Here is a 14306-nt window from a genome sequence, read left to right on the forward strand (position 1 = left end):
GCTAGTCCAATAACCCAGTGTTTTGGTTTTGTGCTGGATTGTGTAACTTGCAACAGCTAATTTTATAGTGATTATAAGTAACAGATGTTGTTAGAAAATAAGTACTTCCTTATTCTATAAATAGATGTGCTGGAGAACAGACACCTTTAGCCCTATCTTTGTTGAACCATCAATAAGTAAAACTAAAACTTGATAGCCTTCTTAAAGATCAGTCAGATTTACAAGCATGAAAATTAAAAACTTTGTTTAGTTTTGTTCCCTTTTTTTAGAACTGGTACTTGAAAAAATTGTAACAAAAATAGTAGCCATTGCTGTCTGGATTAATGTATTCTTTGGATCTAAGCATCTTTGATCATTTCATTTGTCAGTTAATCTTGTACTGAACTCAGTGTTACCCAATAGCTACACTCTCAAAGCAGCCAGTTTTATCACCTTTTCTGAGAGTTGGTGCTGAACTTTCTGCCAGAACCTTATCAGTGAAAGTCACTGGTTGACCTTAGATGTCCTTTATTAACCTAGGTCTACTGTGCTTTGTCCTGGGCCAGTAATAGTACAGTAACTGCCCACTCTCCCCTCCAAACCCAGCCAGTACAAAGAATAGAGCAGTAGTTCAAAACTTGATAACCTGTGGGTTACTGATGAGGAAAGGGAGAGGGAGCTGAAGGAAGACATTGAGCAGATAATAAAAGGCAAAATGTTTCAGGCATACCAGCCAGCATGACAGGAATGTAAAAATTCAAGAATGGAAGAGAGAAATTAAGAGCGAGACAAAATAAATGGTAAAAGACTGGGAAAAACAAAATATGATAAATCCAGCGATAGAATCATGGCATTTACATGCAAGTGCTATGTAATTTAGAGTACATACTGTGTCACATTATAGTGAAGTAGAATTATAAGGTATAATTTTGATTTTTATTCATTTTTCTAGTTTTAATGAAACAAGAGCACAGAGATGAAATGGATTTGTCTGCCGTTCCATCTTTGTCCCTGCCTCATACTGGCAGCGTTCAGGGCCTGCATTCCATCCGAACTCAGCTGTCTTCAGCAGATCCAGGGCACCCACATGATAGTTTACTATCTACATCACCCAGGAGTCTTGTGTGCCCAGTTCAGCAAACATATACATCCATGACGACATCAGCAGTGTCCCATCTGTCTCATATACAAGGTAGAAACGTCAGTCCAGGTGATGAGTGTCATGTTTTGCCTCCTGTTGTTCACCAGTCTTTCCAAGTAACATCAACACCTCCAGTGAGGCCTTCCTACCAGCCTATGCAATCTAATGTTATGTACAATGGACAGCCTGGTCTTCCCATGAGTTCTGTCTCCAGCCAAGGATTTGACACTATTTCATTTCAACAAGATGCAGCTGTACCTCATTTGATAAATCTTAGCTGCCCACCTCTGCCACAAATGCAGTACCATTCTTCAAATCCTGGTTCAGTGACAACTTCATGTACAGTAGGACATCCTTTGGCACATCCAGTTCATTCAGGACAATCATCACCTCATCTGCAGTCAATGGTATACCACTGTCCAAATACTGGGCAGGGTTCTCTCTCTTCTGCAATGAATCAACCCCTTGGGCAACCTTCCCCTCAGTTGCAGCAAGTCACATACCATTCTGCAAACCCAGGGTCTGCTTCATCACCATCCCCAACAGCTTCCCATTCTTTGGTCCATTCACCACTGTCAGGGCCATCTTCTCCTCAGCTACAGCCTATGCCATACCAGTCTCCTAGCTCAGGACCTGCTGCATCTCCTCCCCCAACGGCTGTAAGTCACTCGGGACAACATTCCCCTCAAGAACATAGTCCTGGATTGGGAGGTCTTCATGTAGCTTCATCTTTAGTACATCACAGTGTATGCGAGTCATCTCCATTTTCATCAGATGGGGTAGCTGTTAACATTAAACCAGAACCTGAAGATCGAGAGTTGACTTTTCAAACAATTGGATTGCAAGACATCACACTAGATGATGGTAAGTGGATATTACTTTTGACAGTTGGGATTCTGTAAGATGCTGGTGACATTAGAAACCTCTTTAGAGCAATAATGTAAGCAACATTTTCAGAAGAACACCCTTTTGCAAGCACAGCTTCCATCCACAAAACTTGCAGTCACATTTTTGTCTCATCGCCCCTCCCCCAGTGTTTGCAGTACATAAACAACATATTGAGTGTAATTCCTGTAAATAGACAAACAAGTCCTCTTGCTTTGATTTTTCACCCACAAATTGTTCTGTGGGCACAAAATAAGAGGTTACGCCTAATCCTTTCTAAAAACGTGCCCCTTATTATTCAGGGCCATTATACATTCATCCTTCTATGTGAAGATTTAGTTTCAAGGCACTTCTATTTGTAACTTGTTGGTTTGATATTACAGTGTCTTTTGTTATATAACTGAATTACTTAAATGTAATTTGGTGCCTTTGACTAATATCCTGAAATTCAGACTCTAGAAGAATACAGTTCTAGACTTTCGTGGTGTCAATACTTCATTTGTCCACCATTTGAATAATCTAGATGAGGAAAGAAATCAAACTTTGAGGCCTGTTGAGGTTTTTGCTAAGTGTGTAATAGTGAATTACAGTGTGCTAAAAATACCCCAGTTTCGAAGGACAAACCTAATGCCCAGGCCAGTTCTGCAAACTAAAATGTTAGCTAAATTTCAGTACTACCTTGAAATTGGGGATGCAACATTGTAACTAATTAACTGATGAGTCTAGTTTCATAAGCTCACTTTCATGGTTACTCAGCCTTCTCTGCCCCCAACTACTGCCTCTATACCAGAGATGGCAGCGTGGGGGGTGGTGAAGGAGGGAACATGGGAGCCACCTGCTGGGCGGGAGCTATTATGAGCAGGGAGCCAGCTTAAAAGTCGGCTCCATGCACTCACCATCTCCCACAGAGCCGCCTTCTCTCCTCCCACCCCTTGCATGTAAACGTGTGTACCCACTCAGAATTTCAGCAGATACATATTTACCAAAATTAACTAATTTTAACATCCCTTTTGAAATTTGGTAGACATCTGAGCTTGGGCTAGAGCCCAGGCTCTGGGACTTAAAGGCAAGGAAGGTCCCATAGCCTGGGCTCCAGCCTGAACCCAGATGTTTACACTGCAGTTTTATATCCTGCGCCCAAATCATCTGACAGGCCAGTTGTGGGTGTTTTACACTAATGTAGACCTAGCCTGCAAACTTTTTTAAATTAGCTTAAATTCTACAAAAATTGATAAATTCACCACTTGCCATGGAACATTCATACACACCACCTGGCAAGGAATGCATGGATTTGAACCTAGTTAATCTAATAATTCATCTAGACAGAAACTGTGCTCCATCTCAAATATTTAATACAAGGTAATGATGAAGTCTGCCTTAATTACTTGTGTAAATTATAAACAGTACATGTAGATGTACTTAGTAATTAACTATAACTGCACATTTATCAAATTGTCTCAGTACATCAATTGTTAATTTTCAATAATTTTTTAGGTTGCGAGGTGCCTCTAAGTAATTTCAGTGAGCGTCTATGTATCATTTTTGGTATTTGTGTAATTTTAGTTTTAAAAAGGTTCAAGTACTAAAACTATGGTTATGTGATATATTGCTGATTGCATAGAAAACGGTTCTGTAACAGTTCCTGATTGTTCTTCTTAAATTACTTCAAAAAATTAGTGCTAGTGAAAGGCTCAAGGAACTAGATCCACAATTTGCAAATCCAACATTTAGGCACTATTGACATTCTCAGAACTGCAGTTCAGCTTCTGCCTAACCTTGTAGGTACCTACCTTTCCATTTGTAGGTTTGAGCAAAGCTACCTATGTCCTGATGCTATTCCATAGCAAACAGCACTATTGAGTGTTAATATTGATTTGCCATAATATTTCAAGCTGAAATTTTTGGGCTGCTTTTGTTCCATAAAGCATGACTTGTTTTGCACTATAATTTTCTGTGCTGTTTCAATTTGAAGAAAACACAATTTTAACTTAAAGTTGAATCTTGGTGAAAACAAGGGCTTCTGATATGGCGTATGAAATAGTTTAGTTAAAACATACACAACTGTTAGGAAAATTGCCTGGTGCATCTGTCTGATACAAGCAAGCATCAGGCAAGTTCAGTCTTTGAAATACTTTGAAATAAGCAGTTGCTGAAAACAGTAACTGAAATTAACAATACATTCACAACTTTCTAGGATACAGCTGACCTCTTCTTGAGCCATCAAGAAGTCTAGGTCAATATAACATATAGAATGAAATCAACAAGTTGAAAACCATTTTTTCTGTTAAAAGGGACCTGTTCTTGATTCTTGTAATCCAATTTGTATCTGAAATTGGTTCAGCTCTTAATGTAATTGCTCTTTAAGGCCTAGACTGCGGAAACCAACGTTGTCAAGTAAAGTAGTCAGCCACTAAGAGTATCTTCCTTATCCTCTGCCAGAAATCAGATGTCTCACTTATGAGGTGACAAAACATGAGTTTTGTGAACTTTCTTCTATCATAAATTCACCCTGTTTATAAATTCTATGCTCTTGCAACTGGAAGAATCCCCATTTAGCTGTCCCACTATACAGGGCTACTTTAAGCATAATTCACTAAACATGGGTGCAAAAAATATTAATTTAGTTCTGAGTCTGTCACTGCTTTTCTTAGGGCTTATCTGGTGCTTTAAAGTTTTGCCGCTTTAATAGTGCCAGAATAGATAAAACAGAAAAACACTCCATGTATAGCTAGCTACAGTTACACAGTTATAAAAGTAGTTATACAGATATGGTTATTCTGGTTGGGAACCAAAATAAATTATGCTGCTCTAAGGCGCCTGTACAACTGCATCTGTACAGGGGCTTTTACTGGTATAATTGAGATGGCAAAAACTTTCACACCTAAACTCAGTTATATTGGTAAAATGTCCACTGTAGATCAGCCCTAGGTGAGAAGAATGCTCCCATGTATATTAATTTGAGGTATATTGCAAAATTTCCCAAACAGCTTAGTTGAAGGGGTTGAGGATTTCTGATGGCATAGGTCAAAGAAATTGGGAGTTGTCTCCTCAAAATGGGGTTACTTATGGTTATTAGGATTCATCACAGGCCTAGTGTCAAAATCTAGAATTGTTTGTTGCTGTGATGTGCAGTCTAAAATGTTTGCCTTTGATCAGTTTAGAAGGATGTCCTCTAAAACTAACTGCAATCCCTTACCCAGTGAAGTCTTAGGGTGGCCTCCTCCAGTTGTCTCTGGGGCCCTCTTTTTTGAAAGGCAAGTCCTTCCTCTTCAACGTAGGGATGTGAATGGTTAACCAGTAAGCCTCATGCTCACAGGTAAGGCTTACTGGTTACGGTTAATTGGTAAGGGCTGGAGCAGCCCCCATCCATGGCAGAGTAGTCCTTCTAACCCAGCCAGGCTGGAGCAACCCTGCCACTTGCATCTGTTTAATTGATTAAGTTTAACTGGTTAACTGATTAAATGGGATTTTACATCCCCACTTCAAAGTATCCAGACGCTATATATAGGGTACAGTTTTAGTTTCTTTTCACATATGTCCGAGGTTCTCTCACTTCTGAATGCAGATTTGACCCCTATTCTTAGCATATTGGTCCCTACCTCTTCTCTGCCCATCTCCTCCTTCTCATCCTCTCCGCTTTTATCACCCCATACCTACACACAAATCTAAAATGGAGAGAGTTCTGTTTCCAAAAACAATTCTTGGGGTTATTTCAGAGAATTTCAGAAAATTCCATCAACCTTTATGACTTAAATTTTCTTTTGTAGTAGATCACAAAACTTTCATATACTTCCATTTTATATAAGTATAGATACTACTATGGCCAGTTCTGTAGGAGAGGTTTAGTAGTGTTTAAGCTGAAATGAAAAATGGTGTGGTAGTAAAAATTGTGCCATTTGCTATTTCAAACTAACTATTTCACATGGTTTTTAGATTTGCAAACTAAAATGGTTGGGTTATACAAATGCTTGGAGAATTAATGATCTATTTAAAAGTCATGGATTTTGAGCACCTCACTTTTGAGTTGTACCTTTCTGCTTAGAATATTATAATATCACAAAACCTAAAAATCATTAAGTTAATGTTGCTGAAGTTGTCCTGAAAATAATTAACACAAAAAAGGCTGCTATTTGTTCACCTTTTAACTGCCTATATACTCCGTCATTTGTGAACCTGCATTCCATTATGCTGATGACTTTACACCTTTTCATGCTTATGCAAGTCTAAGAGGGGTGACATTGGATTAACTGTAGACGTTTTTTCATATTTGCAGTTTTGCAAAAAGCTTCCATTTAGAGTGTATATCCAAAGGTAAAAATAGCATGTTGGGCGTGAGAAATAAAAAAAAAATACTTGTACTATATTCTATGTACATGCATGCATACGCTGTACTGGCTACAGCAGGTTTTCGTGGTAGATGTGATATCATAGATTGGAATCTGTCAACCTACATTTCAAAGGAGTTAAAATTCATATTTTCTCTTTATATTATGTTGCATGTATCTTTTTGTGTTTAAAAATACAATGAATATAGAAAGGTATTAATTGCTTAATTACAATTTATATTACAAATTAACTATTAACAGTTCTAGAATAAGCGTCACGTTTTACCTTTTGGAACATGTGGCTGTTCAAAGCCTGTTATATTGTGTACCATTCTAAATAGGGAATGGCCATGCATTCATGTGGCCTAGTGGTGTTCCAGTTTTAAAAACTTGTGCACATTAACCAGCTCAGATGAGCAATGGTTCTGAGATGGTCAAACAAACAGAAAGCTGCGTAAGTACAAATAAGTGGGTCTCATGGTCTGCCACGAGTTGACATCCTGTATTTCCATTTTCTCAGACTAACCTTTTTCCCACTGAGTGTGATACCCTTGAGATGTTGGAGACAGGGATGGAGGTTGTTTGGCTAAAGAGAGGAGGACTTGGCATATGATTTAGTCTTTGCCATGTACATCCTACACTTTGACACAGTCTCTGTGTGCTCTTGCTTCAGGACAGATGTTCCAGCTTTTCATCTTGAAAAATCTGATCATTCTAGTTCAGAATGTTTGCAGCAACGTATAAATTGAGGTCTGCAGCTTCTCCATTTTTTCGTTCTATTAAGTTGTAGCAAATTATTCTTAACTTTTGCAGTATTCCAGTTTACAAGTGTGTCAAATTTTTAGTTTGTAAAATGTAGTAATCTGTTAGTTTTATATAAAACATAAACTATTGATTATTTCTACTTCTGAATATGCGTTATGAGTGTTTCATTTCATTTTGTCCATTTTGGGTAATGTATATAATTTTTAGGAGGTCATACTAACCATGAGTTATCAGTATCTCATTACATAAAGATGAGTCTCTCCTCTAACAATTTTCTGTGTGTAAAATGATGGAGCTGCTCTGTAAAATACAGTCCACATCTAGAGTTCAGCTGTCCCCCCCCCCCCCCCCACACACTTTAATTTCCTATAACAGTATTGATCCAATAATTTAGAATCTTTTAGGGGAATCTGTTTAGTGGTATGAAAGCACAAATGATAATTCCAATACTTTGTTGACTTGTCTATGGATCAGTACTGTGAGGCCATTTTACACTTACATATTAAAGTATGGACTACTTAATTTATACACAGGTTTCCATATTCTTCTATATATTTTAGCTGCAGCTACAGTGGCAAAGTTGGGCATTGTGATTCATCACTGGAAGCGCAGACAGGCCTCAAATGTTTTTGCTGACAAAAACTGACAGAAAATTAGCTATTCAGGCAGTCCCCGGGTTACGTACAAGATAGGGACTGTAGGTTTGTTCTTAAGTTGAATCTGTATGTAAGTCGGAACTGGCATCCAGATTCAGCCGCTGAATCTGGACGCCAGTTCTGACTTACATACAGATTCAACTTAAGAACCCCAGGTGAAGCTGCTCACCAACTTTCACAGACTGTATCTACAGCACCTTTCACAGAAGTGCAATGGTAACTAATAGCAAGGTAACTGTGATGTATTAGAAAGTGAACACTGTATATTAAAATTAAAAATACAATACACAATCCTCAAATTAGTAGTATATATAGTACATTTAAACCAAGCTGTTGCTTCAAAGTGTCATGAATGCTGAAGTAAGAAATCCAATACTTGGAAAATCCTACTTGAAATATTAGGGAACAAAAATTGTCTCCTTTGTGGAGTAGTGTTCTGTAAACTGACTTCTGATTTTTGCAAAACATACAGTAAGGTTCTGTGTATTTTGCTGCTACTGGGCTTTGTTGTATGATGTCAATTTCTGCTGTACACAGAGACAAAATTTACTATATATATTAGAAGATATTTGAAAATGATGTTCTTTACTGACTATACAGTACTAGCATTATTGATTTGATTTTTAATAGTGTTGAAATATTTCCTTTCATCTCGTGTTGCTACCTAAATCAACATACTTCAAAAATGGGGTTCTTTGCAATTAAATGTAGTGCTATACCATTTCCTAGCACTTTGTGGTAAGTATGACTATTAGAAGGGGTTGGGAGTGGGGCAGGAGTAGAAGTTGGCATATACTGGGAGGAAGACGGAGGAAATTCAGAGCCTGATTTCAGATGGGGAAGTGAATATTAGCCAGCAAGAGGTGGAGTAGGAGAGGGACCAGATAAATGCTGTTACAATTATTTCTGTTTTTTGTTCAGGATATTGGAACTTATCCACACAGACTCTGAGGACTTATCTACGTGATGCATTAGTCCACACCAAAGCACTGTACATTCTAATGTGTATTAGCATTCTAGTCACTAACTGACCCACGTATACTACTCGTGCTCATGTGCACTAGGGAATTTTTAATGCAGCAGGGTCCACATGGACCAGTAAGTCCATGAAATGCTCACAATTATATGTAAATTGCAATGCACACATTCTGGGGCACTCTAATGCACTATGTAGACAAACCCTAAGACTCTTATCACTCTATTTTTTTTTAAAAATCTTGTAGATGATGATATTGATTGTAAAATGATAGTAAGTTCTGTAATGCAGGGGTGGGGGGAACCCTAGCTTGTCTGCATCCAGCCCCCAAGGCTCAGGGCTCGCTTCCTAGCATTCGGGACCCTGCACCTACCGAGGCACTGGAGCGCATAAGATCTACTAGTCTGGGCCCCAGTAGGCTCGAATGTAGAAAATATAGGGTTGTTTGTTTGTTTTTTGGCTTCTCATTTGTGTGCGACCTCTGACTAATTTTTCCATGGGTCAGCAGCCCCCAACCCAAAAAAGGTTCCCCACCCCGATCTAATGTAACTTGTAAGTCAGGTCCTTAATAGTTTGCTGTTATGAAGCACTTCGCCTAACATGTGCTCTCTTTTGAACAGAAACCAGTCGAATCACAGCTGACTGTTCTCTAATAGAAAGAGAAGTAGATTAATTATAACCTACCCTGGTTCTGTAGTGAAAGTTGACACTATCGCTTGCTGGTTGTGTGTAGTGAAAAGACTAAGCTAAATATATTATACTAACTGATCTTGTGTAATTACAGGGACTCTTAACATACCCACAGCTGTTACAGCTCTACATGTAAATGACAAGTGAAAGACCAGTATCAAAGGAAACATTCTATAATCTTCCTTTAATGTTCTTGAGGCTTACTGGTAATTTTAAAAATCCATAAATACAATAATTCAATTAAAGTGTAGTTATTGAAAATAAATATCCTGTACAAAACAAAGCATATACCACTGTCTTTGCTAAAAACTCATTTGATTTTACCCATCCTGCACCACTGACTGTAAAAGGTAGAGAATATGCAGACTGCAAAAGTTAGAGCTATGTGTATGTCCTTCACAACATTTAGTAGGGGAAAAAAAATTATTTCAAACCACATTGTTAGATCCTCATTCACTTCATCAAATGCACTTTTACCCATGTGTGGTGTATGTATCCAAAATGGTGTTTTATAATGCCTTCACTATTCTAAAAAAGTATAATTGATTCCTGCCCTTATCTCCCCATCTGTGGAAGTTTAATTTACCCAGATGACTGAGGTTTTTTTTCAGTTTAATGGATAAAGGAATTTATTTCCTAATTGAGGGGATGAATTTTTTATTGAAAATAAATGAAAAATGTACATGCTTTATTTCAATTACTGTATTTTTTCAAAATGAAGAAAAATGAAGCCTCAAGTGAGGGTTCAAGGGTAAGGAGAGGCAGCAGGGGGTGGGTGGCCTAGGGAAGAGGGTTGGGAGGTGTTGGAGGCTCAAAGCTGGGGAAAGGGGCCTCAGGGCCGGGAGAAGAAATTAGGGAAAGGAGGTGGAGATGCAGAAGTCAAGGCAGGTGGGAGGTGCAGATGGGTCTTGGGACAGGGAGCTGGGAGGTGAGGGGGGCTGATCTGGTGACCGCTTCTCCCAAGGGGCTGTGGCAGTACTCCCCAGCCAGTGGCTTCTCCCAAGGGTCTGGAGTAACACTCCCCAAAGGGTGGCAGTTCCTCAGAGGGGGAGATCTGGGGCTGCATACTTGTTGAGTGGGGGATGGGGCTCAGGGCTAGCTCTGGACTCTCGCTGCATCTCACCCCCCACCCACTCCCAACTTGCAGCGTTTGGCGGAAAGTCAGCTCCAGCCCGCAGCTGCTCCAAGGAGAGCCCCTTCCATACTGCAGCTTGTTTGGGCAGGTGCTCTGGGGGTATAGCCACACTTCATGGGCTGCCCTTGGCCTGTAGGCTCCTCCCTCTGCAGCCTATAGGCTGTCTAGGGGTGCCTAAGCTCTGGAGGCTGCCCCTGGCCTCCAGTGCCCCCACTATAGCCTGCAGGCAGTGGGAGGGGTGAGGCTCTGGGGGCTGCTTCCCCTCCAGATCCCCTTTCCCCTGCAACTTGCAGGCTGTCAGAGAGGTGCAAGGCTCCAGGGGCTGCCCCCAGCTTCTAGAAGTCCTCCTCTGTGGCCTGTAGTCAGTTTCCTGATGTTTAAATTTTGCTTTCTGTGGCTTGGCTGGATTACCACAGATGGGAGAGTATGTTCAGGAAAAAGCACAGAGATGCTACATTAGGTAGTTTGATCAATAATGAGTAAAGTGAATTATTTACTGTCATGGATATAAGCCTCCTTTGAAGTCAAAAGAAATCCTAATTTTTCTGTTTTATTTTGAGGAGCTGTTGTGTCTTGCCTGGACTTTTAAGGAAGGATAAAATAGTGGTTTGTGCTAGTGTAATTAAACCACAAAAAGCAAATTGGGAGGCTAAAATAAAACCTGAACAAAATTGACTTTGGACATGATTATTTTAAACTGAAAATTTTCACAACAAGAAGATGCAAAAATCTGAAGTTACTTAATATAAATTTGAGATGCTATCTGTTAGATAAAAAATTAAACATCATCAGTTACCTTTATGTTTCCAGACGGTAGCTGAAAGATCCCTAAAAATAGCATGCTAATCAGCATAGTATTATTTAGCTATTAATTTTAAAAGTGATATTCACCTAAAAAATACACGGTTATCTTGAGTGAAACTGGGTACTTCATCTGACCTGGCAAGTCAGTACTATGACCAAAAAAATGAATGAAATCCACTTCCTGGTAGAGTTAACTGTGACTTCTTGGTATAGGCCAGTCAGTAGTTATGTCTGTCTTCTTCTCTGACACAGACAATTTTATCTCTGACCTGGAATACCAGCCATCAGGTTCAGCAGAGAAATGGACTCAGCATTCAGCATTCATGTCCAACTCCTGTGTGGAAAATCTAGAGGGTGAGTCTGCTTAAATGCTTCAATGTATTATATTGGAGCACAAGAGTAAGGAAGGAAAAAATGTTATAGTAGTTCTAATATTTACAGATTAAAATGTTACATAATAATGGAGTATTGCTATCAATTGGAGTATGTGTGTTTATTCTGTGATTCACAGATTTGGACTTTTACGTAGAATTCACCCTTTACTGCGGAATATTGTTCTGGAATTTAAACTACATTTTTTTAGATCTATTTCCAGTCTTTAAGCTTACAGAGGAAAAACTTGATAATGTGAACCAGGTGTGAACTGTCATACAGTTCAATAAAACAACTCAAATATTTAAAAAGGATTTGAAACTGCTACAGAATTTAGGGAAACAGTCTGACTTGATGCAGAGATTACAAGAATTGGGGTGCTTTGGATTTTTTGTTTGGTTGGTTAATGGATTTTTAAGTTCTCAAATTTATTTTCTAAAGCAGCTTTTTTCTGTCACTTGATTTTTAGACTGGAAAATCGGAAGTAAAAGGTTTGTTACCGTATTTTCCGGCATATAAGGCTACTGGGTGTATAAGACGACCCCCTAATTTTTTAGTTAAAAGATAGGGTTTCGTCTTATACCCCAGCGCCCCTCCGCCTCCCGGCTTTGCTCCCGGTGTCCCTGGTCTGCTGGAGACGGTCCCCAGCAGACCAGAGGCAGCGGGAGCAAAGCCGCAGTAGCGGCGGGGTCCCGCGCCTCTGAGGCTTTGCCAGAGCAAAGCCTCAGAAGCACGGCACCCCACCGCCGCTTCGGCTTTGCTCCCGGTGCCTCTGGTCTGCTGGGGACCGTCTCCAGCAGACCAGGGACACCGGGAGCAAAGCCTCTGAGGACGCCCCGGCAGCGGGACGGCCCCGGCGCACCTGGGCTGCCCCGCTACAGGAGCCCCTCCGCGGCTTTGCAAAGCCTCGGGGGAAGCCGGCGGCGGGGCCCCTCCGCGGCTTTGCAAAGCCTCGGGGGAAGCCGGCGGCGGGGCACCCCAGGCACGACTGGGCTGCCCCGCCGCCGGAGCCCCCCCGGCTGCCCCGCCGCCGGCTTCCCCCGAGGCTTTGCAAAGCCGCAAAGCTGTATACCCGGTGTATAAGACGACCCCCGATTTTTGGGGGATGTTTTTTAACATCAAAAGGCGTGTTATACGCCGGAAAATACGGTAATTTAGGATTACAGAACACTCTAAAAATAAAACAATTTCTACACTCCATTTTAGTTCAGTTACAAACCTTTGGAGTGCTACTTTATCAGTAAATAACCCTAACCTTAGCCATGACACCATTTAGATTGCTCAATGAATATTTAGACACTACACTACACTCTGGTCTGCTGGGAACCGTCTCCAGCAGACCAGGGACACCGGGAGCAAAGCCTCTGAGGACGCCCCGGCAGCGGGACGGCCCCGGTGCGCCTGGGCTGCCCCGCTGCAGGAGCCCCTCCGCGGCTTTGCAAAGTTAAACACTAAGTTAAACATTTAAAGTGTTTTGTTTATTAACAAAATCTGAAAGTGAAATCTGAACATGAAATAGGATTCTAAAATGAATTTTGATTTGTGCAGTCCTCCATATACCTTAATACTATAGCAAGGTTAACAGTATTAAAGCTTGCCATTAAAACAAGCAGCTAGAATTCATAACAGCACAAAAGAAAGCAGCATGTATTTGTGTTAAGGTGCTTTTTTAGAAATTATATTTATACTTTCAAGAGGTGAATGAAAGGAGACACAATGCCTCCTGTCATTTTTAGCTTAGATTAATGGAATATGTTCTAGGGCAGGTCTGGGCAAAATATGGCCTGTGGGCCGAATTTGGCCCACCAAGACACTGGATCTGGCCCCCAGACACTGCAAGGAGCCTCAGGCAGGCTCCCCACTAGCCTTGCCCCACCTGAACACTGCTCAGAAATGTGGCTGCGGAGCAGTTTCACTTTAAAAACTGTGAGTCCGGAGATGAGGGGGGGAAAGTTTTAGGAGCTGCTTCCACTTCCAGCACAATCCCATTGGCCGGCTTCTGGCCAGAAACTGGCCAGTGGGAGTTGCCTGTTTCAATAACAGGCAGCCATGAAGCACAAGGGGCTTGTAGTTATTCACAGAGCACATGGCTGCAGCCTGTGATTCAGGAATGGACTGCTCACTGGTAAGTCTCCTGGCCGGAGTTTGCCTCTGGCACCCCAGTCCTTCCCTTCCCCAACTCTTTTCCCCCAACCCCCAGTCCTGCCCCCTACTCCACATACCCAAATCCTCTGTCCCCCTCCTGTACCCATATCCCCTCCCAGATCCAGCACCCCAATCCTCTGCCCCAGATCAGTCCCCTCCTGTCCTAGCTCACAATCCAAACCCCTGCACTCCCTCCTGTTCCCCAGTTCCTGCCCTAGCAACAATCTAACTCCCTGCACCTCAGTACAGTGCCCCAGGTCACAACTGCCTCCTTCACCAAACTCCTTCCCTTACATCAAGTGCCCTTCTGCACCTAACCCTATCCCAGACCCCACACCTCCTCCATTAATATCATGGAAGAGAGTGGCCCTCAACAACTTTCCAAATTCTTGAAGTGGCCCCCCAATCAAAAATTATTGCCCACCCTTGTTCT

The 14306-nt window shown here is 41.2% G+C and overlaps 1 protein-coding gene across 1 annotated transcript in view; it reads left to right on the forward strand.

Annotated features, from left to right (window-relative positions):
- NFATC3 (nuclear factor of activated T cells 3) overlaps positions 1-14306 on the forward strand; it is a 156029-nt gene that overhangs the window by 113710 nt on the left and 28013 nt on the right. Inside the window, 2 exon segments of the mRNA XM_075940320.1 lie at positions 932-1984; positions 11609-11710. Of these exon segments, the coding sequence (XP_075796435.1) occupies positions 932-1984; positions 11609-11710 (1155 nt within the window).

Source organism: Pelodiscus sinensis, chromosome 12 (assembly GCF_049634645.1).
Source record: "Pelodiscus sinensis isolate JC-2024 chromosome 12, ASM4963464v1, whole genome shotgun sequence".
Taxonomy (NCBI): Eukaryota; Metazoa; Chordata; order Testudines; family Trionychidae; genus Pelodiscus; species Pelodiscus sinensis.